The sequence below is a fragment of the Harmonia axyridis genome, chromosome 3, assembly GCF_914767665.1.
Source record: "Harmonia axyridis chromosome 3, icHarAxyr1.1, whole genome shotgun sequence".
Taxonomy (NCBI): Eukaryota; Metazoa; Arthropoda; class Insecta; order Coleoptera; family Coccinellidae; genus Harmonia; species Harmonia axyridis.
Genome location: NC_059503.1, coordinates 30,513,576 through 30,534,103, shown reverse-complemented (window position 1 = coordinate 30,534,103; position 20,528 = coordinate 30,513,576). Strand labels below are relative to the sequence as shown.

General features: G+C 35.4%; 1 protein-coding gene across 2 annotated transcripts; it reads right to left on the bottom strand.

Annotated features, from left to right (window-relative positions):
* Positions 1-461: 461 nt before the first annotated feature.
* LOC123675141 (serine protease gd-like) lies at positions 462-17,255 on the bottom strand. Of its 2 annotated transcripts, XM_045610414.1 has the most exons (8): positions 16,846-17,255; positions 15,370-15,717; positions 9,672-9,846; positions 9,276-9,401; positions 9,084-9,194; positions 6,306-6,605; positions 3,444-3,854; positions 462-750 (listed from the first exon to the last, which is right to left on the bottom strand). In XM_045610414.1, exons 2-8 carry the CDS (start codon positions 15,670-15,672, stop codon positions 554-556), a joined length of 1,623 nt encoding a protein of 540 aa, XP_045466370.1. In that variant the 5' UTR covers positions 15,673-15,717; positions 16,846-17,255; the 3' UTR covers positions 462-553. The 2 variants fall into 2 exon arrangements, with proteins under 2 accessions (XP_045466370.1, XP_045466369.1); XM_045610413.1 differs by having other exon boundaries at positions 9,084-9,401; positions 16,846-17,253.
* Between the last annotated feature and the right edge of the window lie 3,273 nt (positions 17,256-20,528).

The window sequence follows — 20,528 nt, the reverse complement described above, 5'->3', positions numbered from 1 at the left end:
ACAACCAATAGGTTCGATTTCTTTGGACAAAATCCCTTTTAATCAAAAAAACTCGCCTTATTACTTCAAAGTAGGTATTTGTGATATCCACACTGACAGCGAAAATATTTTATATGGAAATATTAAGATCCTCTTAGGATTTAATACAAATAAAGCGATTGTATAACACAATTTATTTGGCTATGTGTCTCATTTTATTTTCAATCCTTCAGTTTCTGAAAAATTATGTTTGAGCAACAGTAACAGCTTCTCTGCTTTATGATACTGGAATCCGTTCAGATTCCATAAAAAAATTCTCTCCTACTCAATGTAAGAAAATCTGAATTTCATAACGGTCAAATTATTGACCGGGACAATTTAATAACTGACCGGGACACGAGGACTCAATGGTCCAAACCGGGAAATGTCCCGGCGTACCGGGACGTATGGCAACCGTTTCCTAGGTAATCATTGAAAAACCATTAAAATGATATGAATGACTGATTCACAAGAAAATGTAACACGTTCATTTATATAATTTATTACAAAATAAGTACTATAAATAATGTTAAAATTAACTAACAAATCCGAGCAACCAGTCTTTGTATTTACTGGCATCAGTGAAGACGACATAGTTCCATAGGTCACAAGATCCATTGACGTTGGACAGTGACATCGAAACCACACCTCTGAGAAACCACCGACCGTTCTTCTTCATCACGAAACCTCCTCCACTGTCTCCATTGCAGGGTCCTTTGCCATCCTGTTTCCCTAAAGAAGAATTTGAATCAAGGATAGGGTATACAATACAAAGCCAACAACACTCAGATGCAAAAAAACCTAACAAATTATTATACTAACTGACAAAGAAACTTCAACACCCAGAAGGAGTTGTTTGAATTTTTTTTTTTTTTTTGTAAGACAAATATAGTATAGCAAGGAGTAAATGGTTGAACTTGGAGAAAAAATAAAGATTTTTTCATGTAAACAATTTTTTTACTCAAATATTGTAGTCGTTCATTGTAAGTTTTTCAAATTTTACAACAAAGCAGCTGTTCGAGGAGATCCAAAATCGATGTTTAGTTGTTGTAAGAATGACTAGAGCACGTGTACGCCGAATTTATTGCCAGCTAAGTGAATTTGAAAGAGGTCGAATTATTGGTCTACAGGAGGCGAGGTTGTCATTATGAGAAATTGCTACCGTACGACTAGAAATCCAACTACTCTTATGAGATGTTGTCAAGCGTGGTTTGATAATGCCCAAAATCGAAAAATAGTAGGCACCGGACGTCGAAGGGGCACAAATGAAGTTCAAGGTCGACGTCTAAGACTTATGACCATTAGAGACTGATTTGCGACAACTCGATCCTTGGCTGATGAGTGGTTAGGAGAACAAGGGCATCCTGTAACTCAGCTCAGCAGTGCAAAAAGTAGTTCATGAACAGTGCTCGTCACTGCGCTTAGGCACATTCACATCATTGTTGCCCGGGGAAAAATCTCAGATTAGGCCGAATGCCAGGAGTCGAGGCGACATATAGCGTCAGCCGCGAATGCAGATAAAGGGCCAAAATGACTGCAAGATGAACAAAAATCGGCTTATCTAAGACCCGGAGACTCAAGAATAGATAGACCGTAAATGAGCCTGAGGTCACTAAACAAGGGACAGTTTCTAAGGATGTGGTCGCTGAACTGTGGGCGACCACATGGACAGTATTCCCCCTCGACCAGACTCAGCCTGAACAGATAACCTTTGAAAGGACCATGACCTGAAATGAAGCCCAAGCTTCCAGAGGGAAGCTTGGGCGAAAACAAGGGTTGACGGGAATAAATGAACAGAGCGGATCCAGTCGAAGGTAGAACGACCTGAGTCAGACGTCTCTTAGTCCCACTGCCAACAAGAAAAGAAATGGCGCAGTGAAACATCCATGGACCAACGGATGGCAGACGCCCTACCAGGGTCGTTCAAGGACACGGATGGAATATAGAGCTTTTCGAAACGAATTTCAAATCCTCTCCTCAGAAAATAGGCTGCAGCCTGATGAACGACGTAATAGTGTGCGGGTAAACTACCAGTCATAACTTGAAGAGAAGATGTGGCTGCAGTTAGGGAGGAATAAGAAGGAGGAAATGCCGCTAGCCGACAGAATGACCCGTCGGACATGGGAATGTCCCAGGCAGTGATACCATGCGGAGGTGCAATAAGAAATTATCGGCAGAAAAATACCTTTATAGAAGATGATCAAAGACAGAACCTGATTACCTCCTAATGCCCGTGAGCCACCACTTGAGGCCAGAGTCAAGCCCCACGCCAAGGTATCTATACTTCCATGACCAGTGAAAAGAGCCCATAGGGGATCGTATTGTTGGAGGGCGTCTACGGTCGAGAGAGCTCCTGAACATGACTGCCACACTTGCCCTGGAAGATGGAAAGCCTGTTAATCTAAGTCACTCAACCACCAAATCAATAAGGCGCTGATGGGCTACTTCGAACAAGCGCCGGCTGTCAGCGCTGACAACCAGGGCTAGGTCATCTGCATACGCTATGACAAGGCCACAGTCTCCCGCCAGGAGAAATAGAAGCTCTTTAAAAACCAGATTCCAAAGTAAAGGTCAAGAATGGAACCCTGGGGACAGCCTCGGGATAAAGCAAGTCGCCGGAAAACAGACTGACGGGAAAAAGTGACCTGCCGGCTAGAAAGATAGCTCTCGAAGAGGCGCAACTGATCCAAAGGGGTCACCTGGTGACCTATCACTAGCCAACGCAAAATCTGCTTTGGACATGAAACTTGTAGAAGTGAGGAATTAGCCTCCTAGAAGTCATCCCAGATACTGGAGTTCATTAGAACTCTGCAACTGGAAGGCGAGCTGTAGACAAGCGTAGTCCCAGGGGGGGGGGGGGGTTCAAGGGGGTCATGACCCCTTCCCCAATATGGAACTACCTAACACTTAATATGCGTTTCAAGCAGACAAGATACGAAATGGTCCCATCAAAAAACTTGAAGCCCATAACGGCAAACTCTCCCCCCCAAAACTTAAGAGTAGGGCCGCCCTTGGCTGTAGATCACATTATGGCGAGAATAGCTCTGATGGGGGCAAAATAAAACATTAGGTCGCAGTGAAACGGAACCTCTCTAATTATCTCTTAATCTTAATATCACGCCTCTTGAAGGTATATTTGGCAATAGACCTCCATGATGCTAGACATATCAATGAGAGCATAAAATATTGTAGGTTGTTAATACATCATTGTACCAGCTCAAATGCATTCACTAAATGAAATTGGATAAGCTTATATGAGTATTAACCTTCTTTTATCAGCCAGTTTAATTTTTATCGACGTCGAACTCAAGCTGAAAGAGCTTAGGGAATTTTTGGATAAACTATGGACTCATTATCTCGTTTAGTTGAATAAAAACATGTTTGCATTGAAGTAGATGTTTCAATTACTTATGAGTTGGTCTTACCTGCACAAAAGGTTCTCTCCGAAGTTATATGGATGTAGGAATCATGAGACCGGAGACACCGTTCTTGACTTACGATTGGAAGTTCTATCTGCTTCGGTTCTGGAGAAAATTTAAGGTCAGTCTCATCTTTGCCCCATCCAACCACCAGACCCGTTTTCCCGACTACCTCGTTCAAGTCATTATCCCCGTTCCAGAGGCAGATGGGACGGATTATCACAGAGAACACAACGTCCTTCCTAAGTTCCAAAACGGCGATGTCTGAGTCAGCTGAGTTGTAGTTGTAGTTAGGATGAACGTGTTCGTATTCAGCTTCTGCGATCATTTCACCGTCAGAGACCTCCCAGAGATTGGTCCTACCCAAAACCATGACAATCTTGTCGGAAGTATTATTTTTCCTCACGCAATGGGCAGCTGAAGAAATGAAAAATTGTATGTAATCTTTGAAATATCCCGTGATGAATTTTACTACGCACTTCATAAAATGAAGAATAACAGGGCTCCTGGACAGGATGAGGTGGAAACGGAGGCTATTAGGCTGGGAGGACCAATTTTGATAAAGAAGATCCTAGAACTTTTCAATTTATGCCTACAAAATCAGAAAATCCCAATCTCATGGAACACCTCTCTTACGATATTGCTCTATAAAAAAGGAGACAAAACAAGTCTAGAAAACTACAGGCCAATCAGCTTGCTTGATCACCTCTACAAGTTGTACACCAGAATTCTTACAAATAGATTAGAATCGAAATTTGAGCTCTACCAACCAAGAGAGCAGGCTGGATTTCGAGCTCGTTATGGCACCAACGACCACCTACAGTGCTTGAAAACCTTGATAGAAAAAACTATTGAATATAATAGACCTTTAGTCCTGACATTTGTTGATTTCCATAAAGCGTTTGATACAGAAGAATTAACGGCCATTATAAAAGCATTAAACGAATGCCGAATCGACCATCGATACACAAATGTCATCAAAAATATATACAACAACGCCACAACAACTATCAACCTTCACTCCCAGACAAAGAAAATTAAAATAGGAAGAGGCGTTAGACAAGGTGATACTTTATCACCTAAACTATTCATCACTGTCCTAGAGTATGCGCTCAAAAGGTTGGAATGGGAAAACAAGGGCATCAGTATCGATGGGGAAAGACTCAATCATCTTAGATTCGCCGACGATATCGTGCTCATCTCTGACAATCTAGGAGAAGCCGCTATTATGATCCAAGAACTAAAAAACGCAATACAGGTGGTCGGACTGAGGATAAATCTCGAAAAAACAAAGATGATGACCAATCTAGTCCCTAATAAGCTATTAAGTGTAGACAACAATCAGATAGAAATGGTCCATAGTTACATATATCTGGGTCATGAAGTGAGGATTGATAGAGGCAACCAAACAGCAGAACTGCTCAGAAGAACAACTTTAGGATGGGCAGCATATGGCAAACTTCGTGATGTCTTCATGAGCGATATTCCAACCAAGCTGAAGAGAGAGGCTTTCAACATGTGTGTTCTACCCGTTCTAACCTACGGTGCAGAGACCTTAACCCTGACCAAAGCATCGGCAAGAAAACTGCAGAAAACGCAGCGCAGGATGGAACGTTCGATGCTGGGAATAAGTCTAAGAGACAGAATTCGAAACGAGGAGATTCGCAGAAGGACGGGTGTGGATGATGTTTTGGAGAGAGTGACGAGAGCTAAATGGAGGTGGGCAGGACATGTTGCAAGATCTAACGACGGAAGATGGACGAAGAAAATTCTGGAATGGCGACCAAGAGCAGACAAGCGAAGCCGAGGCCGACCTCCAACGAGATGGACCGATGACTTGAAAAGAATCCACACCAACTGGATGGAAGCCGCACAGAATAGAGAAAGATGGAAATGCCTTGGGGAGGCCTATGTCCAGCAGTGGACGTTTTAGGGCTGAATGATGATGATGATGAATCTTTGAAATGGAAAAGGGTGAAATTCATTGATGGCCTTAATCATATTCCAATCTGTTGGATAGGAAGAGGAAAAGTTCAGAAATTGTAAACACTGGCTTATCGTAGAAGGGCATTTTATGTTATGCTATGCTATATTATATTATGTTGTGTTATGTTATGTTGTGTTGAATTGTGTTGTGTTGTGTTATGTTATGTTATGTTATGTTATTAATTTTGATTTTATTGTGTATATTGTTGTTAAGTTATGCAGAAAATTTCCAGACGGGTTCGTTCGAAATTTATTATTATAACTGCCAGACGGATAGCACCACAGAAACTAGCTATAATCGTGACAAAATGCGCAACGATCGCTTTACAATTTAATTGTAATTGGGATTTGGGCTAAGATTAATAATTCTCAATAAGACGGTACTACGTAACATAAAAGCAACGAAACAATCGCAATTTTGCAAGAATAGTTTCCTGGCTGTGTTATTCATCGAAGAGGAGATCAACGACAACGAGATCTTGTTATTGAACTCCTTCAGACTTTTTTCATTGGGGTTACGTCTAAGCCAATGCTCCACAATCGATTTAAGATCTCAAAGGTGGAATTCGTGAAGTTATCTAGAACATACTGCCGCAAATGTTCGAATTGGTCATAAAAAATTTCATGAAAAGGATATGGTGCTGCAACCGTAGCCGTGGTAGGTATAATTGGCTGATATTGTTTTCCATCGTCAATGGCACAGATTCCATAAATAAGGATCCGTTGATTTCTCTTCAAATATACTCGTTTTCTCAATATCAAAATGCAACCTTCTATTAGAAAACCCTTCAGTAACTGATGATCTTCAGTTAACTCTGATGGAATGGAAAATTTTCTCTTTTAAATATTTGAAAACATCTCGAATAACTAGATATAACTCACCTGTCACGACATGCTTCTTGGATATCAAAACACCGGTACATTTGTAAGACAAACCAACATCGGATGTATGGAATATTGCAACAAGCCAAGGATATGCTCCTCTGGAAACCGCCTTTCCGTGAAGTATCAATGAATTAATGATGACAGGCAATCCACATACTTTGGAAACTAGCTGCCAGCTACTATCCCTACTCGACAGGTCCGCGCCAGGCTGACTTTTCGGTGACACTGTGTTAATGGCTTTTGGAGTTATCTCAAATACTGGTTCTGTAGATGGAGCCAAGGTGAAGAATGGATTTTCTGTAGAATAGTCATCAAGTAATAGAGTCGTAAAGTTATAGAGGTCAAATGAGTCTACTTGGTGAAAGAAATCTAATATATTGAAATTATGACATCATTGTGCCAAAACATTTAATAAATAGATAGATAGAATAGAATTGATATTACATTGCCTTAATCGAATAAACTCATTTACCTTTTTAATTTAAAGCAATCATTTATTTATTACAAGCAGCATTATCCAAAAGATAAAAATTAAATTATCTGAAATTTTTATTTCTGTAGCAACTTCGTCTGTCCAAGAGGTTGCGTTATAGCTCTGCGCTACACTCTATAACGGCCCCTACGGGTTTATATATGCCTGCCAAATTACAGCGGAGTCACCCCTCCACCATGAAGTGGAAACTGGAAAGTATATTTGACAGAGATCTGCGCAACCCGAATATTCGACTACTGCGCATCCCAACTGCGCATACAGGTGTAACTTATATTAAGCTTAATGCGTTTAGATTACTACCTGCTTCTGTAGACTAGTGGTGAGAGTTGAAGGATTGCAACCGATACGACTAAGGTTCAAACCCCGATACCCTCATACAAAATCGAAAAAAGTATAGTGCCTACAAGTCCAGACAGACCAAGTTTGGCAAACGGTTCTTCTCAGAACCACCCAATCGGTCCTTCTCAGAACCACCACCCTGAGGACGGCAGGCGAATGCTTGCCGAAACGTCGGAAACATCTAACCGCACAGATGATGGAAACAGCCCAAATAACTATCTAACATATAGTCCATCATCAATATCAAGACAATAATTAGAGATCACTGGGTTGCCAAACTGAAGATGACACCAGTGATCTCAGGATAACACGCACCTTCTTTGGCTCCATTCCACAGAAGAGGAAAAGATAGAATATCTATGACTACTTGTTGAGATTGCTATCTGTAAATCAAGAGAAACAGGTTGTATTACCAGAGAAACAGGTTGTTTCAGTTATCCTCAAATGCAAGTTAGTGAAATGTATATACTTGTTGTATGTCTGTAAATAAGGTGAGTTTTTGAAACAAACTTTTATTAAAAACACGAAAATTCCGAAACTTACGTTGGTCTTCATATCAATTTAGTTAACCAATTTATCAAACGTTTACTCAATTTGTACAGTTTTGGATAATTTATTTTTTTTTTGATTGGTGTAGGGAATCGATAGATATTCGAGTTGAGTTAAATTTCGAACGAAAACGACCTAAATGCCCATAAAACTCGGCATTTCAGGGTGAATAATAGAATTGAGTTCAGTCCAGTCTACAACTACAACATATGTGCAACACTTGCACCGATAACGAGAAGAGTAAAGATTTTCACATATGTTCCCGAGACTGGCGAAAAAGTACCTGCGACCGAGCCGCAACGACCCAAGTGGTCAGCGACCCTTGAAATCGATAAGATCTAAATATCATCTTCTTCACACATTTTTAGTGGGTTGGAAATAAATTGAATAAGTGTTTTTTTATCCCGTTCTTTTATTTCCCTAATTTGTCCTTGGTCGTGAACTACTTTAGTCATAGTATAAGGACCACAACCCACATTGGTTTTAATATTTTGTCAGTTGGAATTATATTTTTAGACAAAAATGTAAATATCAAAATAATATATCAGATAATTAATGTTTTGGCACAATGATGTCATAAATTTGATAATTAAATTAAAAAGGACCACAGGCTGAATCAAAGGGAAATATAAACCAAATCGAGTATGCATCGCTTGTTCAGCTGATTGAAGTCCACTATAGAGAAAAATGATTGCTGCATGCACAGAAGATATACATGGTGAGTTCAAGGATATCAAGTTCTTGGGTGATTTCCAAAAAATAAAACGGTGGAATTTCATTCATTCATTTTCAGATATCTTGTGGGATATCAATATCAATGGCTTGATGATGATAACATCTTCTGAATTAAGCTGAAATATCTATTATTTATGTATTTCTCATCAAACTGCACCTGTCCTGCTCATTGATATATCTAGATGTTAACATCATCAATCACAATTGATAATGGTATCCCAAAAAACATCTGAAAAATGATGTTCTCAAGTTCCTGATAATATATCGCCAAGTTCATTATTTCAGTTAGAATCCTTGATTGTTTGATGTAAAAATAGTGGATTTTATTCGAGCCATATTCCAATAGTTCCCGAGAAAAGCTTCTCAATTTTGTTTCCTTGATTTTTTACTTTCAAAATGGATCGTGCTTCCCAACCAGAAGTACCAATGCGGTATAGCTACCGATTTCAAATTTTCCGCCACTAGACATTCATAAATTTTCGCAATAATAATTTTATTTCTTTTGGTCGTCACGTGTAGAGTGGAAATAATGAACCATAATATAAAATTTGAAGCGTTTTGAATTATTAACATTCCAAAATGTACTGTGAAAGTTTTGGAGGACTTTAAAATTTCAAATGTTTATTACTGAAAATCGAAATCTTCTGGTTCGTTCTTACCTTTAATAGGTCTGCTTGTGGTCGAAGAAAGTCTCTTCAAGAAAGGGTTGTCAGAGTAAGGGTTTTCATCGGTAAGGGGTTTATAAATAATCTTGGGAACCTTCCTCACATCTTTTGGTTTGAAATATCTCGGGTTGTCAAAGTTGTCGGTGTTTATATTAAATTTAACCATTTCATTCCTCTCGTTCAACCCTTTACTGGAGCTGTCGGTGTTGAAAGGATTGGCTTGATCGAATGCTGGACTAGAGACTAGAGGTGTCACATTTATATTAAGCATGTGCAGAAGATGTATTGTTGTCAATACTGGTACAGTGCTTACTGAAAAAATAATAGTATTTTAAGGTCCATTATTTTCACTACTGGTTTTAAGATTCAATTGAGAATGTGAGCTTAGCTGCCAGCTGTATTTTACGTCAAATACTACGGTGATCCCGCTGATGGATAACTGGCAGCTATTTTCGAGTTGTCAGTATCATTTGGTGAATTATAGGTGAAAATAAATTTCCTCAATGAACATATAGGTAACTAAGTTACTGAAGTGAATCATTGTTTCAGTCAAACTAGAGAAGGAGCTAGTCATTTACTCACGTGAATATGGTTCTCCAAAGCATATAATATCACCGTTGAATACAATTTTGGTGATCTTGGGAGGAATCCCCTGCCACGCTGGGAAGTTCACCCTGTAGTTCAAGGGAATTTTCTTTTGGACATGCTCTAATATTTGATCTTTGGGGTAAGGGAGTGTTATAGAACCTTCCTCTCCCTGCAAGAAAATTCTAGAACTTATGTTTACCCATCAATATTGATTAATTATTTGCAATCAAACCTTTGAAATAGTTCAAGGAATGAAACACAGAATTGACGTTTTGAAAGCTATAAGAAAAAATTGTTTGTCGCCAGTTCTGGAAATTATATACCATGGTATATTATCTATCTAATTGATCATCATTGAAAGGTCTAATAATTCAACTTTTAACAAAACAAACAAAACAAAAATCCAAATTTTCATAGTATTCTATTATAACAGATTTCATATAAAGATTCATCAACTATCCTTTCCCTTTCATTTTCTTCAGTTTCTTGTTATTGAAATGCCCAGAAATAGCATATCAATAGCACGCTTTCCATAATAATTGAAAGCTATCTCTTTCGTGCTATTGAGATGGGTTAAGATGGCTTTTAGATGTCATTAGAAGATATTATTGAAGTGTCATTCCTCCAAACAGTTCACTATGTAAATTGAAAGAGATGGACTTTCTTTGCAATTTTGATAGATGAATGACCAATATTTAACCTGCACATAGTAGAATTTTAATTTTGAATAACTAAATTTTTATTAATTGTGAAAATATCTATTATAGGCTTGATACAACTCTGTATTTCCTGGGTCTTTTGATGATGACATGTATTGTAAATCGCCTGAGGGTATCAACATCTCCTAATACCCGTGGAGATAAATAGCTATTGTTGTGAAAATCTTCCTTATATGGAATCTATTAAATGAAACTGTGCTTGATGCTCGGATACGGATCTTCAGAAATAGTTTCTCTGAGTTCTTCATGGTTGAAATATTGAATGGTAAAGAAGACTGATTCTGAATAAGAATATTTATGACGGTAATGACCATGAGTTGGTCCAATATTTGAAGCAAGGATGAGAAGGATATCAGCCAAAAAAGTCCGAAAGTTCTTACTACAAAAGATGTTCTGGAATGTTTTAATGAGCTACCGAATGAGATGGTTTTTATGTATCTATGGTAGAAATTAGTGAATATTATGCTAGTTGAACACGTAAATTGATGACAAAAAGAAAAAGCTGATCCTGGCCGCCGCCTTTTTCCAAAGAAAACTAGATTCGGCGTAGATCTTTCTTTTTCTTAGGGGGGTAATCGAAAAAACAATTTTTTATTACAACTTTTACTCCTAACTGTATGTGAGAAAAAGAAGTTTGATAACGAAGTATGAACCAAATTACTCGAAATCATTTTTTATTACCCATTCGATTGTTCTTACCACTGGGTGTTCCTAAATTAGAGTTACGGAAGAGTTTTATTTCATTCTACCTATTTCTTATTCATCACTTTATATTTATTCTTGCTCCTCAAATTCCCATAAATTAATTAATTATCAAACCTTATCTTTGGTTGACTCCTCAGAAAGCTGATGTATTCTATCAAATAAAAAATGAAATTGTAATTCAATTGATGAAATTCATTAAGATTCAAAATTCTCTTGGTTATAACGTGAATGTCTCTTCAAAAAATTGAGATGCTATGCGTCAATATTTGACTTATTGAATAAATGAATCCTGCAGTTCACTCAGATATTAAGAGAATCGTGAAAATCGTTACACAGGGAGATTTCCCGAATTTGAAACTGTTCAAACGGATATAGTCCTGCAGTTCGAATGACATTCAACTGCAGTTTTCTTGGACTTCATGGTAGCTATCCCCATTTCAAATTAATCAAATTAGAGATAAATCGATGATTTCGTTCAGGAGATACAGTGGATTCAATTTTAACTCAAATTTGAAAAACACCCTGTACCTAAATCAGAATCTAGTAATCTTACGACAGGTTTCATAAATCTTTGATTGATCTTGTTGATTGTAGTTCGATATCTATTGTAATGTCAAAAATGAACTGAAGTTGAATACAGAAATGATTTGATCGAGCAAATTACCATTGGATACCTTCCACATATGAGGGTTTTTTTTATCTCCAGGGGGGCTCTATCTCCATTACAATGATTCCTAACTTATTGCTATCTAATATGAAACTTCCATCATATAGATGTTCAAAGTTATGAATAAAGAATTAAGCAGAATAATGTTGATAATTTATGGTTAAGATGGTGCTTCTAAACATAAATCAGTTTATATGTTCAATATGGCAAATACCATATTGATCGTTCACCCGATCTAATGCCCTCCAATTACTTGGGTAATGATAACAAATATTGTATATGCATGGCATTTGAAAAAGTGTGATAGCTATATTTTACATTTTCTCTACATCCCAGATAACAAATCGAAAACCAATTTCGTTAAAATATCTTTAGTATACAGGATGTACACTTTTAAAACGTCCTAACTTCAAGGGGAGATTATACAAGTAATTTGCAACAAAAATGTCATATAACACATGGTCGAAATATTGGTTCTTATTCTTCAATTTAACTTTTTTTCGTCTTTTTCATTGTCATCACGTTAGCCATGATATTACAGCAAAAGGAAAGTAGCTAGCACAAAACTTGATATGTCATTCGAAAGCTTGCAAAATGGAGAAGTTTTTACTACAAAGAAAACATTTCCTCATCTATAGTTTTTCATTCATAAAACGATTGGAAAGATACGACTTACTTCGCTCTCTTCAGAATATTTGTATTCACCACTTCACCATACTCGTCAGTAAAAATATTTTGCCATTCATGACTGTTCAGTGCATCCCATTTTGGGTGAGACTGCCAGGTTTCTCGCTTGTTATTTAAGATAGAGCCTTGCGGTTTTCACGTTCCTGTCCTACTTTTTCGTGAAACTCAAGTTGGTCTAATCAGATTTTGCATAACTGTTTCCGTTCAAGAGATACAGGGTGATTTTGGAAATTGATACTTTTCGGACCCCTCCTCTATCTCCGAAGTTATTAGAAATAATGCTGAGGTAAAAACTACGTCTGAATCAGAATTTTGTGTAGAATCCAGTGGCTTACTCAATTTTTTTTTTCGGGGTATGGTTTTGAAGATTCAACACAAACCTAAATTTTTTTCAATGGAACACCCTATATATCATAACCTCGTTGAATTCGTTATTTTTTTCCCTTCAAAATGATATAAGATACTATATAGGTAGGATGGTCAGAAATGTTAAAAAAACACTAAAACATCAAATAATGATGATTTTTTGTTAATGAGCAATGGATTTTCCATATGATAAAAAGGATTAATTGGATAATTTTCATTTGTGATTTTTATTTATAGTAGAGTAAGTAAACAAATATAATACACTCATCACTAATATGAAAAACAAAACGTAGGTACCTACCTAATAGCAACAAATGAATAATAAAAAAATTCATAAACATAGCATAATATCTTACAGATTAAACTGTTCAAATTGCTGTCCATTTTCCGTAATACATATAATTTACTACAGTAAAAGACATAACAGTCTCGAACAACTTCGTGCATCAAGAGAGGCAGTTTTCCAGGATTTACAAAACCGCCCTTTTATAATATTAAATGCACTCAGACGTATTGAAAAGTTTTGTCAATTATGTATTAGAGGAAAATGGACAGTAATTTGAACAGCTTAAGCTATAAGATATCATGCAATGTTTATGAATTTTTGTATTATTTTTTTGTTGCTATTAGGTAGGTACCTACCTACGTTTTGTTTTTCATGTTAGTGATGAGTGTATTATCTTTGTTTGCATATTCTACTATTTATAAAAATCACAAATTAAAATTATCCAATTGAACCTTATTTTTATATGGGAAATCCATTGCTCCTTAACAAAAAATCATCATTATTTGATGTTTTAGTGTTTTTTTAACATTTCTGACCATTCTACCTATATAGTATCATACATCATTTTGAAGGGAAAAAAATAACGAATTCAACGAGGTAATGATATATAGGGTGTTCCATTAAAAAAAATATAGGTTTGTGTCGAATCTTCAAAACCATACCCCGAAAAAAAAAATTGAGTACGCCACTGGATTCTACGCAGAATTCTGATTCAGACGTAGTTTTTACCTCAGCATTATTTCTAATAACTTCGGAGATAAAGGAGGGGTCCGAAAAGTATCAATTTCCAAAATCGCCCTGTATCTCTTGAACGGAAACAGTTATGCAAAATCTGATTAGACCAACTTGAGTTTCACGAAAAAGTAGACAGGAACGTGAAAACCGCAAGGCTCTATCTTAAATAACAAGCGAGAAACCTGGCAGTCTCACCCAAAATGGGATGCACTGTTCATATCAAGGCAAATTTAATGCGCTTTCAGAATATATTATGAAATTCGATGAGAACGCAGAAATGAATAAGATATAATTGGTTTTATGAAAAAAAGTGATAAATTCCGTGAAATAAAAAAATATTAAATTAAAGAATAACAACCAACATTTCGACTATGTGTTATATGACATTTTTTATTGCAAATCACTTGTATAATCTCCCCTTGAAGTTAGGCCGTTTTGAAAGTGTACATCCTGTATACACTGACACAATAAGGGAAAAGTACAAAATCTCAACAAAGTTTGTAGTTCATTTTCTCTTGAACCCTTTGGCCGATTTAAACAATTATTTTTTTGAATTGTAGCTTGATTTTTCTGAAACATAACAGTTCAAATACCATCCTCAGTTACATTTTTTCTTGTTATATACAGGGGTGAACAAAATAATGAAAAGCAAGATTTTTTAAAAACACCCTGTGGAGTGGATTGTTGACCGACAAGTAGGTTTACGAACACTGTATACAGGGTTGGGATAGAGTACGGAACCAAGTAAATATCTTTTGAACGAAAATGACAATATTTATGAAATTGTGCAGGTGAGTGCAATGGCGCAAAATGCATCTAATGTAAAATTTTTTGTTGATAATATACTTCCGGTTGAACCGAAAATACCCTCAACTTTTTCAATTTATATTGGAAAGTCTCAAGAATTTATTAATAGGAAGGCACATTATTAGGAGGTGAATGGCGGGCATTTTGTACATACTCCTCTGCAGTAAATAAACTCAGCTATTCCAGAAGCAACAGTAAGTTATTCCTCGTTTTTATTAGATTTTTTACACTTAACCCAGTATGTGCGCATTCGAAATCCTAAGCTCTTTCTACATCTGCAAATATATACAGGAAGTCCCATATGAATTAAAAAAGTTGATGGTATTTCCAGTTCAACCGGAAGTATATTACCAAAAAAAAATTGTACATCAGATGCATTTTGCGCCATTGTACTTAACTGCAAAATTTTATAAATATTGTTCTTTTCGTTCAAAACATATTTACTTGGTTCCCACTTTATCCTAACCCTGTATAACAAAAAACAAAGGAACTGAACGGCATTCTCGAAGATTAAATCTATAATTAAAAAATAATTGCTAAAATCGGCCAGAGGGATCAAGAGAAAATGAACTACAAACTTCGTTGAAATTTTATTCCCCTAATTATGTCGGTATGTACCTACCTATAGTTCTCCATATAATTTTGGTTGAATTTATGAAAGATTGACCCCGTTTAGAATAATGTACCTACTTAATGTTCAATTCGATTATTAAAATTTACCTTGCCTATACGGTTTCCAACTACGAATGCCACTTGAAGCTCCAAGACGTTAACATCCGGTATAGGTATTTGCAAAAATCCAAATAATATACCATTCTCATCGTTTCTATATTCGAAAATACTTGGACAAGGGCTTTGGTTGGAGTTTAACACTGGATTGAAGCTAGGTCTGTAGTATTGGCGATGACCAAATTGTCCCAATTTCAGACTGCAGACGCTGTCCAGTAAATGAGTTGAAAACAAAAACGTACAGAAAATTATATAATTTTCTCGAACTCCACATAAGCACATTTTGCAAATCATGTAACGTAATACATGAACTGAAGATGCTCCAGAACTTCCAAAAACCTGTAAGAAGAGTAAAATTACGAAAATCTTCTGAAAAACTGAAGAATGTTATTAATAAGAATTCAAGGGATTAAGAAGCACAAAAAGCGATTGTTAAATATATTCTCCTTCCTCAATTTACATAAATAAAACTAAACAAAGAGCAATTGATGTTTAAAAGAAATTCCATTAATATTTTCCACAATGGTTGTTAGAGGTGCTTTGTTCGAATCTTATTTTCTTTTTCATAATCGAGTACCTGGAAATTCATAGGTATAGGCCGACCAAACGATGTTCAAAATCGGAAAGGACCGTGTTCAACTTTTTTTTTGAAATTTCAAATATTTTAAATATTTTATTATTTTATTTTCAACTTATCCAATAAAATATGTGGCAAAATTGAATTATTATCAATTTTATTACATTTTAACTGTATAAGGATTGAAAGCATAGATTTTTTCAATGAGGTTTTTGACGTTCCAGAGGATGGTTATCCTTAAATTCATTCATTTCGAATGATTCTGGGTGGTTCAATTAATGATGGCATACAATATTGAAAAAAAAATGTTTCTATCAAATTGCATTAGGATATTATATTTAAAAGATGCAATCATAACTAGCAAGCATTTACATTTTAAATGTTTTATTGTTTTAACAATTAATTTATTATTGGAGTAGTTATTATCAATTCAATCCCCAAAAAGTTAGAATATTGTATTACACTCTTATCAGTAATTTATATACAAAAATTTAATCTTTGATTTTTTATGCTTTCCTTATCTTCAAATTCCATATAGAATAGCAATTAGGTAATTCTTAAATCGAAGTTTTAGCATGAAACTTTTTGGAATTCTTTTTTCACAAATTCTGGAAAATTACTAAAATCAAAAATCTCCATTGATTTCAGCAAAATTTAGAATTTTAATATTCTTAAAATATACAGAAATCAAGAAAAAAAAAATATATTTTTTTAGAATGAAATAAAGGATATTCTGCGATAGGCGGGAATAAGATTTTAATTTTCTGTAATATTCGTCTTGTAAATTTGTCTAAAATGCTTGAAATGCTTCAGAGCTGATAAACTGAACGTTTCCTAATAGGTTACCTAATGTTCCAGAAATTTATCTAGAAAATTGATATATACTTTACCTTAGCTTTCTTTAATTGATGCAAAAGTTTCCTTCTTTTGAAATCACAATTTCCAATATTCTCACACAATTAAACCAACCGCACTAAAATGAATCACCAAACAATGTAACCATCTCAAGATTATTTATCTTTACACCACTCGATAGTTGCAATGAATTGTCAATTAACAATCTGTTGACACTCTAATACTCTCTACAGGTTCATCTTGAACGCAGTTTAGAGCTCGAAAAAAACATGACGTTCATTCTGGTCTATTTGAACCTTGACTTCGCGACTTCAGATTTTTCCGGATTTTCTCGAATTTCTTCAACCGTCGTCTACCTACTTCTGTTGTGACTGAGTGTTGACTTTTTTTGATTTGATTGTCTTGTACGAATGTTTGTTTCTATTTATGTATCGTATCAAACAAACGTAAAGAGTGAATTGTGCTTGCTTTATTTTATTGAAACGAATCGTTGGTTCATCATTCCGGGTGTTTGGGAAATCCTTCGGGTATTGATAAAGTAGTGGCGTATAATACTTTTGCACTAAGTGGAATATTTTATTTTCATCATCCGCTAATATGGCTCTGATATGAGAAGAAGAGTTGAGATTACTTCACAGATTCCATTTGTAGGTAATCAGATGTATTTTTACTTTATTTTTATCCTTTGAGCACTGATTGAATTCCCAAAGATAATTTGAGATTTGTGCGGTCTAATATTTATTTAACAAATGTTTTAATTTCCAATAAATTAAGGGATAGAGTTTTATTCTACATATTTTAGAATTCAACTCATTAAAAGTCACTTATAGTTTATGATCGATCGTTCATTCAAGAGCTTACATTCCCCATACTGATATATCGGGTGTCCCAAGGTGAGTGGCCTATTAGATTATTATGGAAACTATAGATGGTAAAGATTTCAAATTTTGTGGATAGATATTTGGCCATGTAAGGTACATTTCTAAAATAATTTTACATTTCCAGTGTTGCCGGATATACGACAATTTGGCAACAACTTTGTTATTTTAAATGGGACATCCGGTATTTCTATTTTTTTTATGATACTCCATAAAATATTAAATCTATTCACTCTATTTTTTCCATCCCTATCTTTAACGGTTTTTGAGTTATTAATTATTTTTCGAAATTTTAGATCAAATTGGCGTATTACGAAAATGACTCTAGTTCGCTCAATATTTGAGATTTAAGTCAGGAATTTTGCAAGTCGTTAGATATTGATCTGATCTGTGTCACTGCTTTTGAATTATGGTTGTCAATAATACAGGACGAACCAAAAAAAATCATCATTTGCCAAGTTACAAAATTGTAAAAAAGTCTTTTTTTTCAAATTAGACACCTAGTATATTTTTCAATTTTTGGAATCAGTACAACATACTCTACAATTTTTCTATTCACGTCCCTATAGGTACCTATCTCAACTGGATTCCGAGTTATATACTACAAAAAAAAAAAAATGTTTCTTGAAAATTTCTGCACGCCTGTAAAAAAGATTCAAAGACCTTGCCAAAAAAGTACCACATGACCCACTTTCCCTATTCAAAAAATTTAGAGGGTTGATGGGGATGGCACAAGGTGCAACAAAATTCTTCAAAAATGCATAAAAATATGGTAAAAGTGAAACGAAATTGACCTATTTCAGGATTTTGTTGTCATCTGAGAAAATGAATTTGTTCCATAATTTTGACGCACACTGTATACAGGGTTAGAACTATTTAGAGGGACACTTCAGGGATATTGAAAACCATTAGAAATTGAGGGTGGCTCAAATTACAAAATAGTTGCGTTATTTAGAGATGAGTGAGTTGGTGTATCACAGATCCAAAATATCTCCAATTGTTCCCAATATATCCCGAAAAACTAAAAATTGAGATTTCTTTTTTTATGAATAAATCATTGGTTTCTGGAGAATAAGTGGAGATAACTTCGGTTTGTAGCCATTATCCAATATAGAGATTCTAATGGTGTCTTCAGATTTTTTCTCGTTTCCATTGTTTCAGAGACGCGATAGTCAATTTTTTTTTCTTATTGGTTCTCCTTATGGGGTGATAAAAAAAAACGAATTCAACAATGTATCACATTCTACAAAAATATCGAGCTACGCATATTTGAACTGGAGCCAGAATTGTCAAAAACTTTGTTGACATTTGTTATGTGAAAGCATCACTTGAGTTTATTAAATTATGTAGAACAATTTCCACATTCCTTGCCAGTTGTACGCTATGGGGAGTGTTGGTATCAGCATGATTACCTATGTAATTAATAGTACGTTACTGATCAAACAGGATTCAGGTTTTAACACAACTCGAGTGATGATTTCACATAACAACTGAACAAAGTAACAAGTTATTTGACAATTCTGGCACCAGTAGAGGTACTACTCGAACAAAAAAATAAAAAGGAAGTTCAAATGTACGTAGCTAGACTCGATATTTTTGTGTAGAGTGTGATACATTGAAAAACCAATATAGCGTCCATAAGAAAAACAAATTTACTATCGCGTCTTTGCAACAATGAAAAACAGAAAAATCTGACGACATCATTAGAATCTCTATATTAGATAAGGGCTGCAAACCGAATTTCGTGAAGTTATCTCCAAAAACCAATAAGTTATACAGAAAAAAAATCTCAATTTTTAGTTTTTTCGAGATATCTCGGGAATCATCGGAGATATTTTGGATCTGTTCCCACCAACACACTAATCCCTAAATAACGCAACTTTTTTGTTATTTAAGCCACCCTGTATTTCTAACGGTTTTCGATAGTGTAGTGTTGTGCCCCTCTAAATAGTTCTAACCCTGTATATGTATAGGCCTTACTAATCAGATTTCATGAACAAGTTTCTTCGCGAAAAATTATTAATATCATCTTCGCAGAAACTTTTCAAAAGTGAATCGTTTACATTTTCTTATTGATATATTTCAATTGAAGTGATTTCTTTGAGAAACATCAAATTGAGAAAAACATTTCTTCTAATTCTAATATGTAATTTAATATATTTGAATCTTCTCCGTAAAGTATGCAGTGACATATAATAAAACTACGATGACAATTTCAATAATTTACTACCTATTCAAATTATCTTGAATATAATACAATGTAAACATGACATAATATTTCATAAATATAGGATTTTTATTAATTACAATTACATCACCAATTCTTGAGGCAGTGTTTATATAATACCTATAATTCATTTAGTCTCGAATGAATCGATAAATCACTTCCGAAATCCGAAGCCAACATCAGTCTCAAATAGAACCACTAAATACGCAGGTACATCATACGTTTTCCACGTGCCAAACTCTTTTCTCTTCTCCTCTTTCGCTCGGTCTTCTGACTCTCGGTGGAGCCAAAGGTGGCAGAGGTGGCAACGTCATATTCTGACTAACATTTTCTCCCTTTTTCGGAGTTCCTTTCAGCCAAATTTTAAACTGTTTACCAACCTGGTAAAAGTGAAAGTAGAGTAGGAAAAATATCAAACAGACTATTAAAAAAGAAACAAGAGTGACAATAAGAGCAGAAATAGGACTGTATGTTTCTTCTTGTGTTGGTGGAATGAGTTGTTGGGATTGGTTTGGAGGATGCTGTAGTTGTTGGAAGGTCGGGAACCATTGGTTCGGCTTTGCCGGAGATGGTTAAGTCTGCACATGCTCTGAATTCTTCTTGAGGTCCACAT

What these genes read in the sequence shown, in the direction of transcription:
- LOC123675141 (XM_045610413.1), bottom strand. Translation starts at nt 15,672, where the DNA reads ATGATTTGCAAAATGTGCTTATGTGGAGTTCGAGAAAATTATATAATT. An exon ending in CACAAGCAGACCTATTAAAG is followed by an intron (nt 6,606 to 9,083) that starts GTAAGAACGAAC and finishes ACTATTCTACAG; the next exon opens with AAAATCCATTCTTCACCTTG. An exon ending in GGAGAGAACCTTTTGTGCAG is followed by an intron (nt 751 to 3,443) that starts GTAAGACCAACT and finishes ATTCTTCTTTAG; the next exon opens with GGAAACAGGATGGCAAAGGA.